Genomic DNA, 19,045 nt, shown 5'->3' on the forward strand with positions numbered 1-19,045 from the left:
ATTCTAGTGATTTTTAAGTATAGTGAAACTAGAGGGTCTAACAGCAAAGACTTTATGAACTATTTTTATGTATCTTTTTTTTTTTTTTTTTTTTGGTTTTTGGGCCACAGCAGTCAGTGCTCAGGGGTTACTTACTCCTGGCTGTCTGCTCAGAAATAGCTCCTGGCAGGCACGGGAGACCATATGGGACACCGGGATTCTAACCAACCATCTTAGGCCTGAATCGGGTGCTTGCAAGGCAAACACCGCTGTGCTATCTCTCCGGGCCCTTTATGTATCATATTTACAGTAAACATATGATATAGAAAAATGTATTTACATTTATTTGTTATATATGCTAGACATTAAAGCAGTTTATTGGTTTCGAGGTTTTTTTGTTGGTTTGTTTTTTTTTGTTTTGGTTTTTGGGTCACACCCAGCAGCGCTCAGGGTTCCTCCTGGCTCTATGCTCAGAAATTGCCCCTGGCAAGCACAGGGGACCATATGGGATGCCAGGATTTGAATCACTATCCTTCTGCCGGTTTTGAGTTTTTGCTAATAAATCTGGAGCTAATGAGATTTTTGCATACATCTGACTCCGAACATTTTTTTCCTTAATTTTTAAAGGTAAAAGTAATGTCTTCTATCAGAAAACCAAAGCGCATCATCATTCGGGGCCATGATGAGAAAGACTACCCTTTTCTGGTGAAAGGAGGTGAAGATCTGCGACAGGACCAGAGAATTGAGCAGCTCTTTGAAGTCATGAACATCATCCTGTCTCAAGATGCTGCCTGTAGCCAGAGAAATTTGCAGTTGAAGACTTACCATGTCATACCCATGACCTCTAGGTAGGACTGTCTTCATCTGGAATTAGTCTGTGTGTATGGAAATTCTAGCATTCAGCTAGCTCTTCGTTGTTTATTATTTCTTGAGCATTCTATTATTCTAATTTAATTTTTTGGTTTTGGACCACCTTTGGTAGTACTCAGATGGGGGGTCACTCTGACATTGCTTAGGGAACTGTGTGGTGCTAGGGATTAAACCTGGGTGTCCTGCATACAAAGGATACTTGCCACTGCTCAGGCTATTGAAATTTCTCTCTTGTCCGACTACATGTTAATTTCAATGACATGACTGGAGGTCTCTTAAAAACTCAGTATTGGAGCTAGAATGATAGCAGATAGGGCATTTGCTTTGTACATGAGCCAAACTTAGTTCAATGCCTGGCACCCCATATGTTCCCTTGAGTGCAGAGCCAGGAGTGACCCTTGAGCAGCAACTAAATGTGTCCCTAAAACAAACAAGCAAAACCTCTAGATTTCCCCTATAGTCCAAAAGTGGAATGTTCCTCTTTGGTATGATATGGTATGTTTCAGAGGACTGGGAACACTGAGAAGTGTTTCTATCTAGGGCCAGGGGTGAAGCTAACTGATAGAACATAAGCCTCAAATTCTCAGGATTTGATCCCTTTTACCACCAAAAACATTTTCTTATATAAAAGTAATAATTATAGAATTTCAGGACTCAAAAAAGTTAACTCATAAATCATAAATAGGAATGTTCTATGTAAACACAACTTGCATCATTCTTTTTATGGTAATAGAGTAGTAAAGTTAGTGAGGAATTGCTCTGGAACAAAAATACTCATTCAAAAGGCCATATGCACACCATTGTTTATTGCATACAAGACAGAGCTGAACTGTGGAATCAGTTTAAGTGTCCATCCAGTTATGATGAGTGGATAATGAAGTGATAAACACACACACACACACACACACACACACACACATAATGTAATACTGTGGAGTACTATGCAGTTGTGGGGATTGATAGAATCATGTGATTCACTACAACTTGGATGAAACTAGAGAATTGTAAAGCAAGTCAGAAGAAAGAAAAGCACAGGATAATCTTACTTATCTGTGGTATACAGAATAACACTATAAGGGACTATAAGATATCAATGAGGGTATTTAGATTATTCTGGGTGTAATGAGGACAGGGAAGGAAAGAAATTAAGGGGAGGTGGTAAGAAAAGGTTCAGAAAGAAATAGTGGCCTTGGGCACATTAGTTGTGTAGAAGTGAGCAATATGTATATATTTAAACCACTGTGCCAACAACACTAAGCTTAGGGGGGCCAGAGCAGTGGTGCAGCGGTAAGGCGTCCTGACCCAGGACGAACTGCGGTTCGATCCCCTGGCATCCCATATGGTCTCCCAAGCCAGGAGCAATTTCTGAGTACATAGCCAGGAGTAACCACTGGGTGTCACCGGGTGTGGCCCAAAATAAAAAAATGGACATGAGAAAAGTATTTTGTTCTGATTCTACAGGCATTTTGTAATGAATATATATTTAAAATTTCTATATAAATTATATATTATATATAAATATATATTATTACATTCCGTATTTTAAGATTTTTCTCATAAACTGTATTTTCTCCTTTCAGGTTAGGATTAATTGAATGGATTGAAAATACACTTACCTTGAAGGAACTTCTTTTGAGTAATATGTCTCCTGAGGAGAAAACAGCTTACAATAGGTAACATGGAGACTAAGTGCTTCCTGCATCTCTGCCCTGTTGCTACCCACTAATTATATTGTCACTGACAGTTTATAAAGTCTGTATCTCTCATTTCAATATTTCTAGTGACATTTTAAAATTCCATGGTACTGGGGCCAGAGAGATAGCAAGGAGTAAGGCATTTGCCTTTCATGCAGAAGGTCTTTGGTTTGAATCCCAGCATCCCATATGATTCCCAGAACCTACCAAGGCAATTTCTGAGTGTGGAGCCAGGGGTAACCTCTGAGCACTGTTGGGTGTGACCCAACACCCCCCCTCGCCCCCAATAAGATAATTCCATGGTACTATATCTCTGGCTCCTGTATTTTAATTTTTTTTAATATTTATTTAGGGGGATATATTCAGCTGTACTTAGGAAATGCTTTTGGCTTGGTGCATGGGATTGCTCCAGGCAACACTTAAGGAAGCATTATTGTCTGGGTCAGGCCCAACTCACTGAGCTCTCTCTGACTGGAGGGATTTTGTTTCTTTCCCTCCTCTTACCTTTGGTTGATGTTACAGTGATGGGGAGGTTTGTTTACTCTGGCATTTCCTGGGACTACACTTTTTCACTATATTCTTGGTGCTCGTGCCTGCGGGCTCCCATTCTGATCTGGACTTCATACTCCCTGTTGTATGCTGGGATCATACTTCCTGTTGTGACACCAGGGATCCCAGACAACACTCACTGTGTAACAGCATCCTATGACCTCATGATTCCAAGGCAGTACTTTCAGACACTCCTTAGTACTGAGCCCTGAAATGAGAACTTCTTATTAATCTGATTATTTTGCATAATTTTTTGCTTTGGTTTCATTAGGAGTAGTTAAGAATGAATCATAAAATATTGAAATTCTAGATCGAGTGGTATTAAGGTTTAATACTAATACTTACTTTTGCTCTTTCTCTAATTTTTCAATTGTTACGGATTTGCCTATGAAATCACATCATTTGGATTGCCTTTTGCCTACTTTTTAGTGATCCCAAAGCACCGGCATTAGAATATAGAGACTGGCTTACCAAGATAACTGGAAGATTTGATGCTGTTGCATACATGCTAATGTATAAGTAAGTTTTTATTTCATTCGAACTCATTCTTCTCAAAGTTGCAAATTTACTTGTTTTACAAATGGATTCAGATTAATAATCTATCTGACATTTCAGTTTCAAAATAAAGGATTTTTTTTTTCAAAATAAAGGATTTTTAACTCTCAAGCCAAAGTTCCTTCTAATCAAACATTTCTTATTACAGAGGAGCTAGTCGTACTGAAACAGTCACATCCTTTAGAAGGAGAGAAAATAAAGTGCCGCCTGATCTCTTAAAGTAAGTGTCCTTCAGACTTTACTGACTGGCTTCTATCACACGGAGCCCACAGAAACCATGTCTTCCTCTACAGGCGATCCTTCATGGCTATGAGCACTGGCCCAGAGGCCTTCCTTGCACTGCGTTCCCAGTGTGCCAGCTCTCATGCTCTTCTATGCATCAGTCACTGGGTTTTGGGAATAGGAGACAGACACCTGAACAATTTCATGGTAAGCATGGAGACAGGCACCATGATTGGAATCGACTTTGGACATGCATTTGGATCAGCTACACAGGTATGGCCACCTTAACTCTTAGTTTTCTAAGCTAGTTTAGAATTGTCATAGACAATTTGGAAATGGATAGTGGTTTTGTTATTTGTGGGGGGTTTTGTTGTTGCTGATGGTGGTTTGTGTGTATTTTGAGAACCTGTAGTTCTCAGGGACAGTTACCTCATTGTTGGGGGAAATGGAATGGAGTGGGGGCTCTAACCCCACTTCCAGCATGCACAGTGTTCTCTCTTTTACTGGGATGGAAATGGTTAGGTTTTTTTTTTTTTTTTGGTTTTTCGGGCCACACTCATTAGATGCTAGGGGTTACTCCTGGCGAAGTGCTCAGAAATTGCCCCTGGCTTGGGGGGACCATATGGGATGCCGGGGGATTGAACTGCAGTCCTTCCTTGGCTAGCGCTTGCAAGGCAGACACCTTACCTCTAGTGCCACCTTGCCAGCCCCCAGGAAATGGTTAGTTTTTAAAGAAGAAAAAAATGTTGGTTTGATGTGGTCTGCCCTTAAGTTTGACTTTCTGGTAGGGAGGTATATTTTCAACTTAGTTTTTTCTTGTTCAGTTATGGAAGGAGCCATGATAAATAATCAGAACTAAGATTAAAAATGTTTGGTGGATGGGCCCGGAGAGATAGCACAGTGGTGTTTGCCTTGCAAGCAGCCGATCCAGGACCAAAGGTGGTTGGTTCGAATCCCGATGTCCCATATGGTCCCCCGTGCCTGCCAGGAGCTATTTCTGAGCAGACAGCCAGGAGTAACCCCTAAGCACCGCCAGGTGTGGCCCAAAAACCAAAAAAAAAAAAAAAAAAAAATGTTTGATGGTTTTGTTTTTGTTTGGGCAGTCTCACTTGGTGGTGCTGGAGCTTTCTCCTGACTCCCTGGTCCGTGTCTGTGTTTTCAGGTGCAAACCTGATACTCCAGGACTTTGTGTATTCCCCAGGACCAAAATGTCTTCTTACAAAAAGGGAAGATTTTAAAACATCATTAAAATGTCTTGCCCCAGATGTGTTACGAAGTTTTTCTCTGACATTAAACTCAGCATTTTCCATTGTGCTGTTAAGGGCTAGGAATGTGGCTTGGCGATAGAACACATGCTTTGTATATTTGATCTCCTGGATTCTCTTCCTGGCACCCCCACACCATCACCATCACCACCCCACACACACCCCCAAAACAGTGCAATCTTTTGTGTCATACTTTGCATGAAGGAAGTCCAGGCACCCCTCTTATCCTCTGAGTATTGCTGGAGTGGCTTTTGGCCATCAAGCCAGGAGTAGTACCAGTAATACTGCTAAGTGTGACTCTGCAACAACTTTTTTAATGTCTTTAGTTTTAAATAACTTATTCTGCTAAGTTTTACTGGGTTTTGATTTGTAAGGATAATTCTCTTGACCCTTCTGGTATTCACATTCAATAATAACTGATTTAAAGATGGAAAAGCTTACATTCTCAATAAACATGGATATAAGTATGGGAGGATTGCCTGTTTGTGCCCGTGCCTTTCAAACTGCTAGTTCATTTACTCTTCTTCTTGTATGTATCTTTTTCCTGTAGTTTCTGCCTGTCCCTGAGTTGATGCCTTTTCGTCTGACTCGTCAGTTTATCAATCTGATGTTACCAATGAAAGAAACAGGCATCACGTACAACGTTATGGTTCATGCACTTCGAGCCTTCCGGTTGCAGAGCAGCCTTCTCACTAGCACCATGGATGTGTTTATCAAGGAGCCTTCCTTCGACTGGAAAGTATGCTTGCTTGTGCCTGCTTCTCATTCCTGTTTAATGAGCCGGGGTCTGATTGAGTGTCTTATATACTGGAAATGCATTTGATCCTCCTTTTAAAATTTACATTTAGGGTCAATTATGTGGACTGTAGATCTGACTAACTTTTATTTAGAGAAGAATGTTCTTTGAATTGGCCATGTATCTACCTCAAAGAGAGGTTCTGGACCTCACTACCAGTGTGAGTCTTACTGCTTTTGTAGACAACTTTCAACATAAATCTGTTCCATGTGAAATCTTCCTTGATTATAACGACAGATTTTTTTCTTAAGTCTCAGGGAGTCTTCACAATATAAACCCCAAGAATGATACATAGTGATTGCTTTGTTTGTAAGGAGCTGAGTCAAGTCTAATTAGCTGTAGTCCTCAAGTTCATTTTCACTGTCAGGAATACATCCATTAGAGTTTTCATAAACAGCCATAGCAATCCCCACAATTAAAGAAATTTATTTAAGGTCATGAATTGTTAATCTGAAGAATGTGATGAGATATTCTCTTATGATGAGCAGAGAAAATTATATTCTTTTTCTTTTTAGAATTTTGAACAAAAAATGCTGAAAAAAGGAGGATCATGGATTCAAGAAATAAATGTAAATGAAAAAAATTGGTATCCCCTCCAGAAAGTGCAATATGCCAAGAGAAAGTTAGCAGGTGCCAATCCAGCAGTTATTACTTGGTAAGGGTATTATTTGTGTGTAAGGGGAGGGGTGCTAACACATACCATTTATTGAAAAATTGGTAAGTGCTATGTGAAATTCTGAGTTCTTACTTTGTTATTGTTTTTGTTATACACACAAAGATCTGTATTTTGTGTGGGTGAAGCCACACAGCTTGTAGGCCTTGTGTCACCTGGGTATTTGGTTTCTGGCTTTAGACTTTCATTCTGATGGAAGAATGATTTTTTTTTTGTTTATTTGTTTGTTTGTTTTTGGACCACACTCGGCAGTTGCCAGGGGTTACTCCTGGCTCTATGCTCAGAAATCACTCCTGGCAGGCACAGGGGACCATATGGGATGCCGGGATTTGTTGGTTCTGAGTTTGCTGCTTGCAAGACAAATGCCCTACCACTGTGTTGTTTCTCCAGCCCCAGAAGAATGAAATTTTTTGTCAATTTTTATATACTTGTGATTTGTTTCACATTCATTTTTTGTTCTTTTTTTTTTTTAAGTAGCATTGGTTAGGATGGCAAAAAGATATGGGGAATATAGAATGACTTGTTAGACAAGAATCCAAATTAAGTTGGCCTTTAGATTAGCTTTTTGTTTGTTTGTTTGTTTTGGCCACACCCGTTTGACACTCATGGGTTTCTCCTGGCTATGTTCTCAGAAATCGCCCTTGGCCTGGGGAGTTCATATGGGATGCTGGGGGATCGAGCTGAGGTCCATCCTAGACTAGCGCTTGCAAGCAGATACCTTACCTCTAGCACCACCTCTCCGGCCCCTAGTTAGCTTTTTAATAATGATTTACAAGAAAAAAAAGAAGTTAGAGTTTACAATTATGTAATATAGTAAATGCTAATAAATGACTAATTATGTTTTATAAGGTGCGAAGACTATTCATTTTGTTCCCATTCATAGCAATGGAGTGACCATGAAACCTGTCTCACCTAGGGTTCATAAACAGCAATTCATTCAAAATGGTTTAAAGACCTGAAACTAAGTTTTAACTGTCAAATAAGTAGCAAGAAACTTTAAGGCATATTTCCATGATCTTCTATTTGTCAGTTTTATTTGTTATCAGGCATAATATCAAAAGTACAGCATTAGAAGAAAAAATGAACAAATGAAAAAATATCAAAATAAAAAACTTTGAGGGGCTGGAGAGATAGCATAGCAGTAGGGCATTTGCACGCAGCCAATTCAGAAGTGATTCGAATCCCGCCATCCCATATGGTCCCCTGTGCTTTCCAGGAGTGATTTCTGAGTGCAGAACCAGGAGAAACCCCTGAGCGCCGCCAGGTGTGACCCAAAAACTGAAAAACGAAAACAAAAACAAGAGTTTCACAGGATATTACTTTTTAAAAATTAAAGGTGCCCCCTTACCCCCCCAAAAAAAAACCCCAAAAGCTACATACTGTAAGAAACTTTGGGAGAGCATGATCACATTTACATAACTATTTTTTTTTGTTTGTTAGTTTTTAGGCCAAACCAGGCAGTGCTCTGGGGTTACTCCTGACTGTGAACTCAAAAATTACTCCTGGCAGGCTAGGGAGAACCCTTTAGGATGCCAGGGATGGAACTGGTGGCCACTTGCAAGGCAAATGCTATTATGCATAAATTTTTGAAGTACTTTGTCATAATTGTTATATTTTAGTAAGGTTGGTTTTGCTAATCTTATTATACCTGAATTACAAATTAAACATCATCATATGTATGTAGGGAAAAAACTCGTGTGTGTGTGTAGGTAGGTAGATAGGTAGGTAGGTAGGTAGGTAGGTAGGTAGGTAGGTAGGTAGGTAGGTAGGTAGGTAGGTAGGTAGGTTCTATCTAGTGGGAATCTTAGAAATTGTGTGTGTGTAGGTTACCCCCTTGGTTATTGAGGAAAACTGTGGTATTTGAAGAAATGTGTGTGTGTGTGTGTGTGTGTGTGTGTGTGTGTGTATGTATGTAGGTGTGTAGGTTCATAAGTTCTACCCACTGGGAATCTTAGAAATTATTTCCCTGGGAATCTTAGAAATTATTTCCCTGGCTATTGAAGGAAACTGGAGAGAGGGGGGGAGGGGGAGGGGGAGGAGGAGGAAAAAGAAGAAGAAGAAAGGAGAGGAGAGGAGGGAGGGAGAGAGAGAGAGAGAGAGAGGGAGGGAGGGAGGGAGGGAGGGAGAGAGAGAGAGAGAGAGAGAGAGAGAGAGAGAGAGAGAGAGAGAGAATAGGTTCATAGGTTCTACCCACTGGGAATCTTAGAAATTATTGCCCCTGTCTTTGGAGGGAAACTGTAGTATTTGAAGGTCATGAAAGAGAAAATCTTGGGCCCGGAGAGATAGCACAGCAGCGTTTGCCTTGCAAGCAGCCGATCCAGGACCAAAGGTGGTTGGTTCGAATCCCGGTGTCCCATATGGTCCCTCGTGCCTGCCAGGAGACATTTCTGAGCAGACAGCCAGGAGTAACCCCTGAGCACCGCCAGGTGTGACCCAAAAACCAAAAAAAAAAAAAAAAAGAGGAAATCTTAAGAGCTGTCCAACAACAAAAATTAAATTATTATTATGTGAAAATTATAAAAGGAGCAGTGGCACAAACAGTAAGGTGTCTGCCTTGCCTGCACTAGCCTAGGACAGACCACAGTTCGATCCCCATGTCCCATATGGTCCCCCAAGACAGGAGCGGTTTCTGAACGCATAGCCAGGAGTAACCCCTGAGTGTCACCAGGTGTGGCCCAAAAACCAACAATAAAATAAAAAGATGGAGGACCAGAGCACTAGCACAGCATGTAGAGCATTTGCTTTGCATGTGGCTGACCGAGCCCACCAGGAATGAACCTGAATGTAGAGCCAAGACTAACCCTGAGCACTGTTGGGTGTTCCTCCAAAACATGGATGGATGGATGGATGGATGGATGGATGGATGGATGGATGGATGGATGGATGGACGGGCTATAGATAGTAAAGAGGCTAGGGCATTTGCCTTGCATGTAGCCAACTAAGTTTTGATTTCTAGCACCCTCTATGGTTCCCCAAGCCAACCAATAGTCCCCACCTGCTGACAGGTATAGCCCCAGGACAAACAAACAGAAAGTAAAAGAGGGCCAGAGGGAACTCAAAAGGCCAAGCACCTTCTTTGTATATGGCACCTCATGGTTCCTGCACTAGTGACCCCAAGGACAAGCTGGAACTAACCCAAGGGAGTATATCTCAGAGGAAAAAAACACACAAAGACATACATGAAGTACAAATGGGAGAAAACATTTGAAAGTCATGGTAAAGGACTGATAAAGGACTTGTATCTAAAACACACTAAAAAACTACTGTAACTCAATAGTAAAGTCAAATAACCCTCATTAAAGTAGCTAAAATTTATAAAATTTAATGGAGGAGCTATGTTGATGATGAGTATGATGTTGAAATTATGTACATGAGAAACCACATTATAAACCATAGAATCTTGGTTTTGTTTTTGGGCCACATCCAGGTCAGTGCTCAGGGGTTACTCCTAGCTCTGCGCTCAGAAATCACTCCTGGCAGGCTCCTGAGATTATATGAAATGCTGGAGATAGAACCGGGTTGGCCACATGCTAGGCAAATGCTACACGCTGTGCTATTGCTCTGGCCCTCAAAAAATTTCTTAATATAATATGGCAAATTTTGAGAATGTGGTATAGTGGAACCCTCATTGCTGATAGGAATATAAAAGCATATACATATATGCTGTGGAAGGAAAATAGACAGTTACCCCAAAAGTACACATAAAATTACCAGTGGACCCAAAATTTGTACTCCTAAACATAGAACACAAGAAAAACTGAATATATATGTCCACAGAAAAGTATATGGATGTAAGTCAGCATTAAACATGTTTTGTTTTCTACAACTCTAATCTCATGATCAAGGTTATAAACAGCAGAACATATTTTTTAAGTGATAAGATATAACATTTGGTTAGGAAATAAAGCAACATGAGGAAATAATGCATTGTTTGTGATTTTGTACTTTTACTGTTTTCCAGTGATGAATTGTTTTTGGGCTTTGAGAAGGCATCTGTCTTTAGAGATTTCACAGCTGTCGCTCGAGGAAGCAAAGACCACAACATTCGTGCCCAGGAGCCAGAGAGTGGACTTTCAGAAGAGACTCAGGTGAAGTGCTTGATTGACCAGGCAACAGATCCCAACATACTGGGCAGAACTTGGATTGGTTGGGAGTCCTGGATGTAAATTTCATAAGATCCAGCAGATAAAAAGTATTCCAGTGGTTAAAGACTTTTGTAAACCTTTTTCTACTGCAATCAATTCCTGAAGATCTAAAGAAAGCTACTTGTTTTGTAGCACAAAATTAATCAAGATTATGATGAATTAGTAAAATTAGTAATGAGTGAATGACCAGGTCATATATCTGGCTCACACAAATATTAACCCAGGACTATACCATATTATAAGTGCTATTGATTTTTAAAATAACTGTTAATAAATGGTGTGTGAACATTCGGGTAACGTTCTTATTTTTATAGCACACTGGAAATAACATTTAGAATGCTCAGTCATGAGGCCAGAGAAATAGCATGGGAGTTAAGGGACTTGATTGACATGCAGTTAACCCCAGTTTGATCCCCACTACCTACCACATATGGTCCCTTGAGTACTGCTGGATGCAACTCCCATACACCACTGGGTGTGATCCTAAATCCTACCTCCAAAAATATCATCAAAACTTTGTGAGAATAAAACCAAGTACAGGAATAAAAGCAGCAAGTAAAATTATGATGACATCCTAAATTTAGAAATAATGGCATTAGATATTTTAGGACATTTTTATCCTAAAGTTCTTTTAATTTTTCTCTAATTCATCAAGATTAATATTTTATTGATTAAATAAAAATTTAATATTTGTTTCTGGTAAAAAAAAAGTTGGTCCCATTGTTTGTTTTTGATGTTGTTTTTTTGTTGTTTTTTTTTTGTTTTTTTTTGGACCACATTTAGCCCTGCCAACTGGACTTATGGGGCCATTATGGGTGCTGGTGATTGAACTTGGGATAGCAAGACAAGTACCCAGCTAGATTTACTATCTTACCAGGCCCTCTGATTTGCTTTACTACTCAGATACACAACATAGAGATAGATAATGTGCTTTGCATCCTAGGCATGAGATGACTGAAGAAATTTCAAATTCGATCACTGTAATTTTAAAATTATAAGAAAATTAATTCCTTATTTGAAGTGAATAAACATGCATTCTAGAACAATTTCCTTTTCACTCCTAGAAAATTCCCTTTTTCTAATCTATTGCATACTTGAAACTTTTTTAGTTAACTTTGAACTTTTATTCTCATTTATATTTGGAGACTTTCATATTATTTTGAGAAATAGCAGTTTTACAAATGTGATATCAACATATTTTTCTACAGCATAGTGTTTATGCAGTTTCAAAAGCAAAATATTTATCTTATAGCTATAATTATCTGATTAGTTAATTTTGTTACATTATGGCACGAAAAATAGAATTGATGGTGGAAGAAATCCACTGGTGAAGGGTAGTATACATTGTAAGACCGAAACTCAATCATGAACAACTTGTAACCATGGTATTAAAAAGAAAAAAAAAAAAAACACAAGATTAATAAAAATTCTCTTTTGTTTACATTTCTTATAATCAGCAGATTTATTTCTGGGTTTTCAAACCATACATGATTCAGAATGAATCATACGGCCAGTCTAGATGCATGCATGTACAGCAGACCCATATTTACTCCTCAGCTCACATACTCTCCCAAGCATTACTGGGAATAGCCCTTGAAGTCCATAAACAACCATAGGGATGACTCTGTTGGTCCCTGTGCTGCAGGGCCTGATTAGCCACATATCCTCAGGCACCAGTGCTAAATTGCTGTCCTAGTTGGCCATGTATTGCTGGGAATGGACCATGGTTCCTAAATAATGTTTGGGGCTTCTTCTTTGGGCCCCCAAAGAATTACATTGGATTCTTTGGGCACATATGCAGTTCTTTTTATTTATTTTTGTTTTGGGGCTACAACTAGCAACATTCAGGATATACTCCTGGCTCTGCACTCAGAAGTCACTCCTAACAGGCTCGGGGGGACCATATGGGATGCCAGGGTTTGAATCCAAGTCTGTCCCGGGTTGTCCACGTTCAAGGCAAATATCCTACCACTGTGCTACCATATCAGCCCCATATATGCAGTCCTGAAGTGTCTAAAAAGGACAGTTCTGAGCAACTGTGCTTATGAGGCACAATTGTGACTTCTGAAGACTGTATAAAATATTTCTCTTTATGAGATCTAGTGAAATTTTCAAATTTCTGTACCTTGTAACAAAATATTGACATGAAAGTCATTAAAAAACAAGGCTTATAAGATTGAAGTTCTCATTACTGAATATATCCCACATTATCAGTAAAGTAAAAATTGTGGTTTGTTACAGAACTGTAATCAACTCAATAGGAGGCTCATAGTGCAGCAGAAATTATGCATGAAGTATGACTATTGTCTCTAAAGATAAAATTTCCTTGGCTGAAGCATTTTTTTTTTCAAAGAATCAACTCTTGCTTTTATTGACCTTTTGGGGTTTTTTTTTGGGGGGGGTTGTCCAGTTGATTTATTTCTACTTTAGTTTTATAAGTTGCTTCTGCTTGCCTACTTTTGGCTCATTTTGTTGGTCATTTTCCAATTTCTTAAGCTGTGTACATTTTAAAGTTATTTATGTAGGCCCTTTCACCTTATGAATGCTTGCAAAACTATAAATGTTCCTCTCAATATTGCTTTTGATTGTAACAGAATGAACTAGTCAGTTAAGATAACAATAGTTTGAAGAGTCATGTTCTCTAGGAGATTGGTTGAGGTTTTATTCCCACCGAGCTTCCAGACAGGAAAGGCAGTTCCCATTCCCGTTGGATTAGGACATGGGGAAGAGTTCCAGTTGTAGAGATCTGCAGGAAATATTTCACACAGTGAAGAGATACAAAAATGGGTTCAGGAAATCCAGTGCTCAAGCAAGGAATTCAAACCACCAAAGCTTTCTGCTCCTAAGATGGAATGCAGCTCAGTAGAAGAAAACCAAGAATGAGCCCCAGTCTTCCTCAGACCCCTGTTTTTATTGCCAAGAAATGTGATTTCTTCCTGATGTACATATCCCTTGATTATTAAGAAATGACTCTCCCTGTCTCATAACCTCATTAAGCCTGAAGTCTGTGTCAACTGTTATTGACAGCCCTATTTTTGTTTTGCTTTGCTTTGTTTTTGGGCCACACTCAGTGATACTCAGGGGTTACTCCTGGCTATGTGCTCAGAAATCGCTCCAACCTTGGGGGACCATATGGGACGCCAGGGGATCGAACCACGGTCCGTCCTAGGCTAGCATATGCAAGGCAGACACCTTATGCCCTACACCACCACTCTGGCCCCTTCTTATTTTATTCTTTTCGGGTCACACTGACCTGGAATATAAATAGTTCTTCTGAGTCAAAAAGGAGTTCACCAACCCACCAGTCTCTCAGTCTATCTCCTAATAAATCGCTTGAGACAAGAAAACAAAATTACAGGGCCGGAGAGATAGCATGGACGTAAGGCCTTGCATGCAGAAGGATGGTGGTTCGAATCCCAACATCCCATATGGTCCCCTGAGCCTGCCAGGAGCGATTTCTGAGCCTGGAGCCAGGAGTAATCTCTGAGCACTGCCGGGTGTGACCCAAAAACCAAAAGAATAAAAAATAAATTACAAAATAATAGTCTACAAAGTTTACCAATATTCTTTTTTTGTTTTTTGCCTTACTGTTGTGCTATCGCTCAGGCTCCTGAAGTTTACCAATATTTGCTTCATTTATATACATGTTTTGAAAAGCATGGGAATGCATGTCCTGGAATAGAAATGAAAGACTATTTTGTGTCCAAAAATATCAAATACTTAACAAAATGTGTTAAAGACATACTTTTTTTTTTTTGATGTTTTTTTTTTTTTTTCGTTTTTGGGTCACACCTGGCAGCGCTCAGGGGTTCCTCCTGGCTCTACGCTCAGAAATCACTCCTGGCAGGCTCGAGGGACCATATGGGATGCCAGGATTTGAACCACCATCCTTCTGCATGCAGGGCAAATGCCTTACCTCCATGCTATCTCTCTGGCCCATAAAGACATATACTTTGAAAATTATAAATCACATGAATCAAATGAAAGAGGATGCCAGGAAATGGAAAAATACTCCATATTCACAGATATGTAGAGTTTGCAATGTCAGATGTCTATAATAGAGAAAGAATCATAGAGTTATGCAATTACCATCAAAGTTGGATGACATTTTTAGGGACGTAGTATGAACACTAGTAAAATTTGTATGGAATCACAACTCACTCTGAAAATTCTAAAAAAAGAAGTTGGGAGGTATTTAAAAATTTTTTTACTTTAAATTATCCTACAAAGGTAGAACAATCAAAACAGTATGGTACTGGAATAAGGATCATCTGACCCATGGATTCTAACTGAGAGCCCAGATCCTCTGCTTCTTTCCCTATCCTTCCAGTTTATATTGGTCTCCAAGATGACATCTCTGGCCCTTTTTAGAACCAGAGGCAGATTTATTTCTCTTCCAGCTAGGTACCAGCAGACTCCAGTCCTGATATTAATTAATGGGTCCAGCACCACATCTACTAAAATGTGTGACTGCATCTATTCATCATATATCACACTGCTTATAGTTACATTTCCTTTTACTGTGTGAAGAGGGGCAAAGAACCAAAAAAAGGCAACTTTTAGTCTAATCACTTAGGTTTCCCAGATGGTCTAACTGCAAATATTCACCCTTAGCACAGCAGAAATAATGCAAACCCAATGTATAGAAGCTCACCAAATTCAATAAGCAAAAGCAGTAACAGAAGACTCAACCAACACCACTAGGAAAGTAAATCTAGAGAGTTCAACACCACCATAGTGAGGATGAACTCAAAGAAATAATGGCACAGTCATCAAGGTACAGGAAAGTATGAGACAGAATGAGAAAACTACAAGCCAAAATGCAGAGTATGGTAGACGTTATATATTTAAAACTATAGAAGTTCTGAGCATTCGAATATCAGCAGATGAGGCAAAGATTGAGGAACTTTAAGATGAGTTCCTAGAACTAGAAAACAACAGAAAGTGGGAAATGCTGAAAACTGGAGAGTGAGGAATAATAGAAGAGGCTCTCTTATACTATTAGAGCTCTCCTGGCACCCCTTCCACACACACAAACCAAATTATCTGTTAATGATTTAAGCAGAAAACATTAAAGACTTAAGGTCTCTCCCAGATTGAAGAAGACAAGGATATGTCAATCATTTTCTGGTCAGGACCGGAGCGGTGTTGCAGTGGTAGGGCATTTGCCTTGCACGCTGCTGACCTAGGACAGACTGCAGTTCGATCTGCAGCGTTTCATATGGTCCCCTAAGCCAGTAGTGATTTCTGAGCACACAGCCAGGAGTAACCCCTGAGCGTCACTGGGTGTGGCCCAAAAACAAAAAATTAAATTATTGCAAAGGTGGAGGCTTATCAGTTAGTATAATCATTCCAAAGTGCCAGGAGATAAACAGATTCTATGACTAAATAATCATTCTTGCACTGTGACTTTAAATAACCTATAAATATCCCTTGTTCAGAGCCAGTAATCCTTCAGACAAAGAGCTTTGCAGAACTCTGGCCACATTTGCCTGAAGAGACATTGGTTTTCCTTCATTCATTCACTGTTACTGGAAAGTTGGTCTACTTCACTTTAAATGAATTAAATTTAATGAATTTTTTCATAATTTTTTCATAATAAAATTTAAATGAATTAAAACCAAAAATGACAATGTTCTCCAGTCAAGTTCCTAAGTTCTCTACCCAGAATTAAAATGACTCTTAGAGGGGAAAAAAAATCAGTCCCCGAAGTAGGCAGGAGGAAATGGGACATTGACATTCAGGAATGTGCAATAGTGAAAGGGTATTGTACATTGTAGGACTGAAATTCAATCATGAACAACTTTGTAAATAAAAAAAATACTATAAACAACCTTATAATCATGGTCTTTAAAGTAATTAAAGAAAAGAAAAAAGTTATACAGTGCTTTGAATTACTGAAAGTGCTCGGTCACATCATAGGGGTAATATTTGCATGTGAGTAGGAGGTGGCCAATATGCTTACTGCAGTGATTTTGCAAGTTCAGCATAGTTGATATCAGACCTATTCTTGTCATTGTCTCCCTGAACACCATCTGCTCAGTTAATTGGCTAATTTATGGAGACTGTCTTTATGGAGGGCTTGTCATTCTTGTCTTTATGAAAAGAGTTCCAGAACATCAAGCCAATTGTTGCCTTCTTATTTTATTTTATTTTTATTTGTTGTTCTGGGGTTACACCCAGCAGTGCTCAGGGTTTACTTCTGGCTCTGCACTCAGAAATCAGTCATGGGCTCAGGGAACCATTGTGCTACTGAAGGAGACTGAAGCTGGGTCATATGCATGCAAAACAAATGGCTTCCTCATTCTATTGTCTTCAGACTGATCTTGAAGTTTTTTTATGCAACTACTGTAACCAGAAACTCTCTTAAAATTGTTTAGTTCCTCTTCTCTCTTCCTTTTATTGCCATGACTGAGAGTGTTGCACGCTTGGCTGTGGCATTAGCACACTTGGCTGTAAGTGCTTACTAGACTCATAACTGGTTGTGTTGCGCCAGTCACCTTTTGTTGTGCTATGGCAGCAAAGATCCAAGCACGGTGGCATTGAGGCCATGTTGCCATGTGGGCAGTACTGGGAACTGAATTTGTGACCTTCACTAATAGGTAGGACAGGTGATCCAACACAGCTCTCCTATGCTCAGTTTGGTTCAACCTTTTCACTTTAGGGGGTGGGGTGGGGTAAAGTTCTAGGTATGGGGAGGTTTGGGAGGTTTGGTATTTAGTATTATCCAGTGCTGTTCTGGGACAGTGTGGTGCTGGGGATCAGTCCCAGGCCCCTCTCATGCAGTTCCTGTGCAAAGGTTGCTGGAGGCTCTGGCCATGAAGCTCTTAGATGATTATTTCTATTTCTTCTTCCTCCTTCTCCTCCACTTCCTCCTCCTCCATTAATTCTGGTGTTGCTGTGAACTTCATAGGTTTGTGGGGGATTATCCAAGGCCTTCTGTGTGCCACACAAGCACATGTGCCTTCCCTGCTGCACCATCTCTCCAATCTCAAGCCTCTTATGCTGCAAGCAGCTTCTGTCTTACAGCGCCAGTGTGATTTTGGTGAATCCACTTCAGGGAGAGTGGGTTGCTCGAACCAGGCATACGGAGAAATATGAAATGAATGAAACCACACAGAGAATGTGGGGTCAACATGTTTCTGGCAGGAGTGTGACAAGTTTAATTTTTGAGCAGGGGGATTTATAGGGGATATATATATATATATATAAGGATTTAGCCACAGGTGAAGAATAATTGTAATCACAAAGCCTAGTACAACAATAAAAAAAAAAAAGACCCTGAGTAGTGCTCCCTTCCTGCTAGCAGTGTCGATACCATGACAGTACACCTGGGTCTGTACTCTGAAGTTACTGTATTTTCCAGCGTATAAGACGAAAAAGCTTCTCAAAAGTTGAACAGTCGTCTTATATGCTGGTATATGGCATGCTGAAACTTAGTACAGCTTCAGGGATGAGTGATCTGCCCCTCTCTTACCTCAGCATCCCATCCAGCTGCCAGGCGTCAACACTCAGTCCTCTGCTTGTCCTAATTCATCTTTCAGAGCACACAGGAGTTGAGTTACTGAGCACCAAATCTCATCCATCCACAGGAGATGTGGCTTTCCAGTGCTCAGTTCTCTTGTTCAGCTTTTAGGGGACACAGAAGAGGCACTCTGTCTCCCTCTAGCTGTCCTATTAATCACTGCACCCCAGCCAGCTGCTTCTGGAGGAGCCCCCTCTCCCTGCTCTCAATGTAGATCACAATTAAAAAATCACAGTCACTCATTACAAATGGCAAATGTAAAATGATTGTTGGCACTCCAAAGTCTAGCTTTATTAAACATATACTGTTAACCTTTGAGGGTTCTGGTATTTTTCTCTTACGTTTTTCAATTTCCATTTCGTGTGTGTTAAAAGACAGGTAGTCTTATATGGCGAATATAACCCAAACCCTATATTTTAACAGGAAAAGTAGGTGGTCGTCTTATATGCCGGAAAATACGGTACTTTTTGTTTTGTGGCCACCCCCTGTGGTACTCAAGGATTACTGCTGGCTGTGCACTCAGGAATCACTCTTGGTGGGCACAGGGAACTATATGGATGCCAGGGATTGAATCCTGGTCAGCCGAGTGCAAGGCATATGCCCTGCCCATGGTGCTATCACTCTGGCCTCCAAATTTTCTCTTGACAGTGCTGGGGTCAAACCCAGGTGGACCATGTGTAAGGCAGGAACCGTAGCCCCTCTCTGTACTGTTTACTAAGGCAATGAGCAAAAATATCTGCATTTGGGGCTAGAGCAAATGATCAATAATCTT

General features: G+C 40.0%; 2 protein-coding genes across 2 annotated transcripts in view; one reads left to right on the forward strand and one right to left on the reverse strand.

The window, feature by feature from the left end:
• The window catches only part of PRKDC (protein kinase, DNA-activated, catalytic subunit), a 207,487-nt gene extending 196,448 nt beyond the window's left edge, over window positions 1-11,039 (forward strand). Inside the window, exons 79-86 of the mRNA XM_049775793.1 lie at window positions 607-827; window positions 2,430-2,522; window positions 3,522-3,611; window positions 3,796-3,867; window positions 3,941-4,142; window positions 5,685-5,873; window positions 6,446-6,585; window positions 10,565-11,039. Of these exons, the coding sequence (XP_049631750.1) occupies window positions 607-827; window positions 2,430-2,522; window positions 3,522-3,611; window positions 3,796-3,867; window positions 3,941-4,142; window positions 5,685-5,873; window positions 6,446-6,585; window positions 10,565-10,769 (1,212 nt within the window). The 3' untranslated portion in view covers window positions 10,770-11,039. The remainder of the gene's footprint in view (window positions 1-606; window positions 828-2,429; window positions 2,523-3,521; window positions 3,612-3,795; window positions 3,868-3,940; window positions 4,143-5,684; window positions 5,874-6,445; window positions 6,586-10,564) is intronic.
• Window positions 1-19,045, reverse strand: part of UBE2V2 (ubiquitin conjugating enzyme E2 V2) — a 738,183-nt gene that overhangs the window by 267,814 nt on the left and 451,324 nt on the right. The window lies entirely within an intron of this gene.

Source organism: Suncus etruscus, chromosome 6, assembly GCF_024139225.1.
Source record: "Suncus etruscus isolate mSunEtr1 chromosome 6, mSunEtr1.pri.cur, whole genome shotgun sequence".
Classification (NCBI taxonomy): Eukaryota; Metazoa; Chordata; class Mammalia; order Eulipotyphla; family Soricidae; genus Suncus; species Suncus etruscus.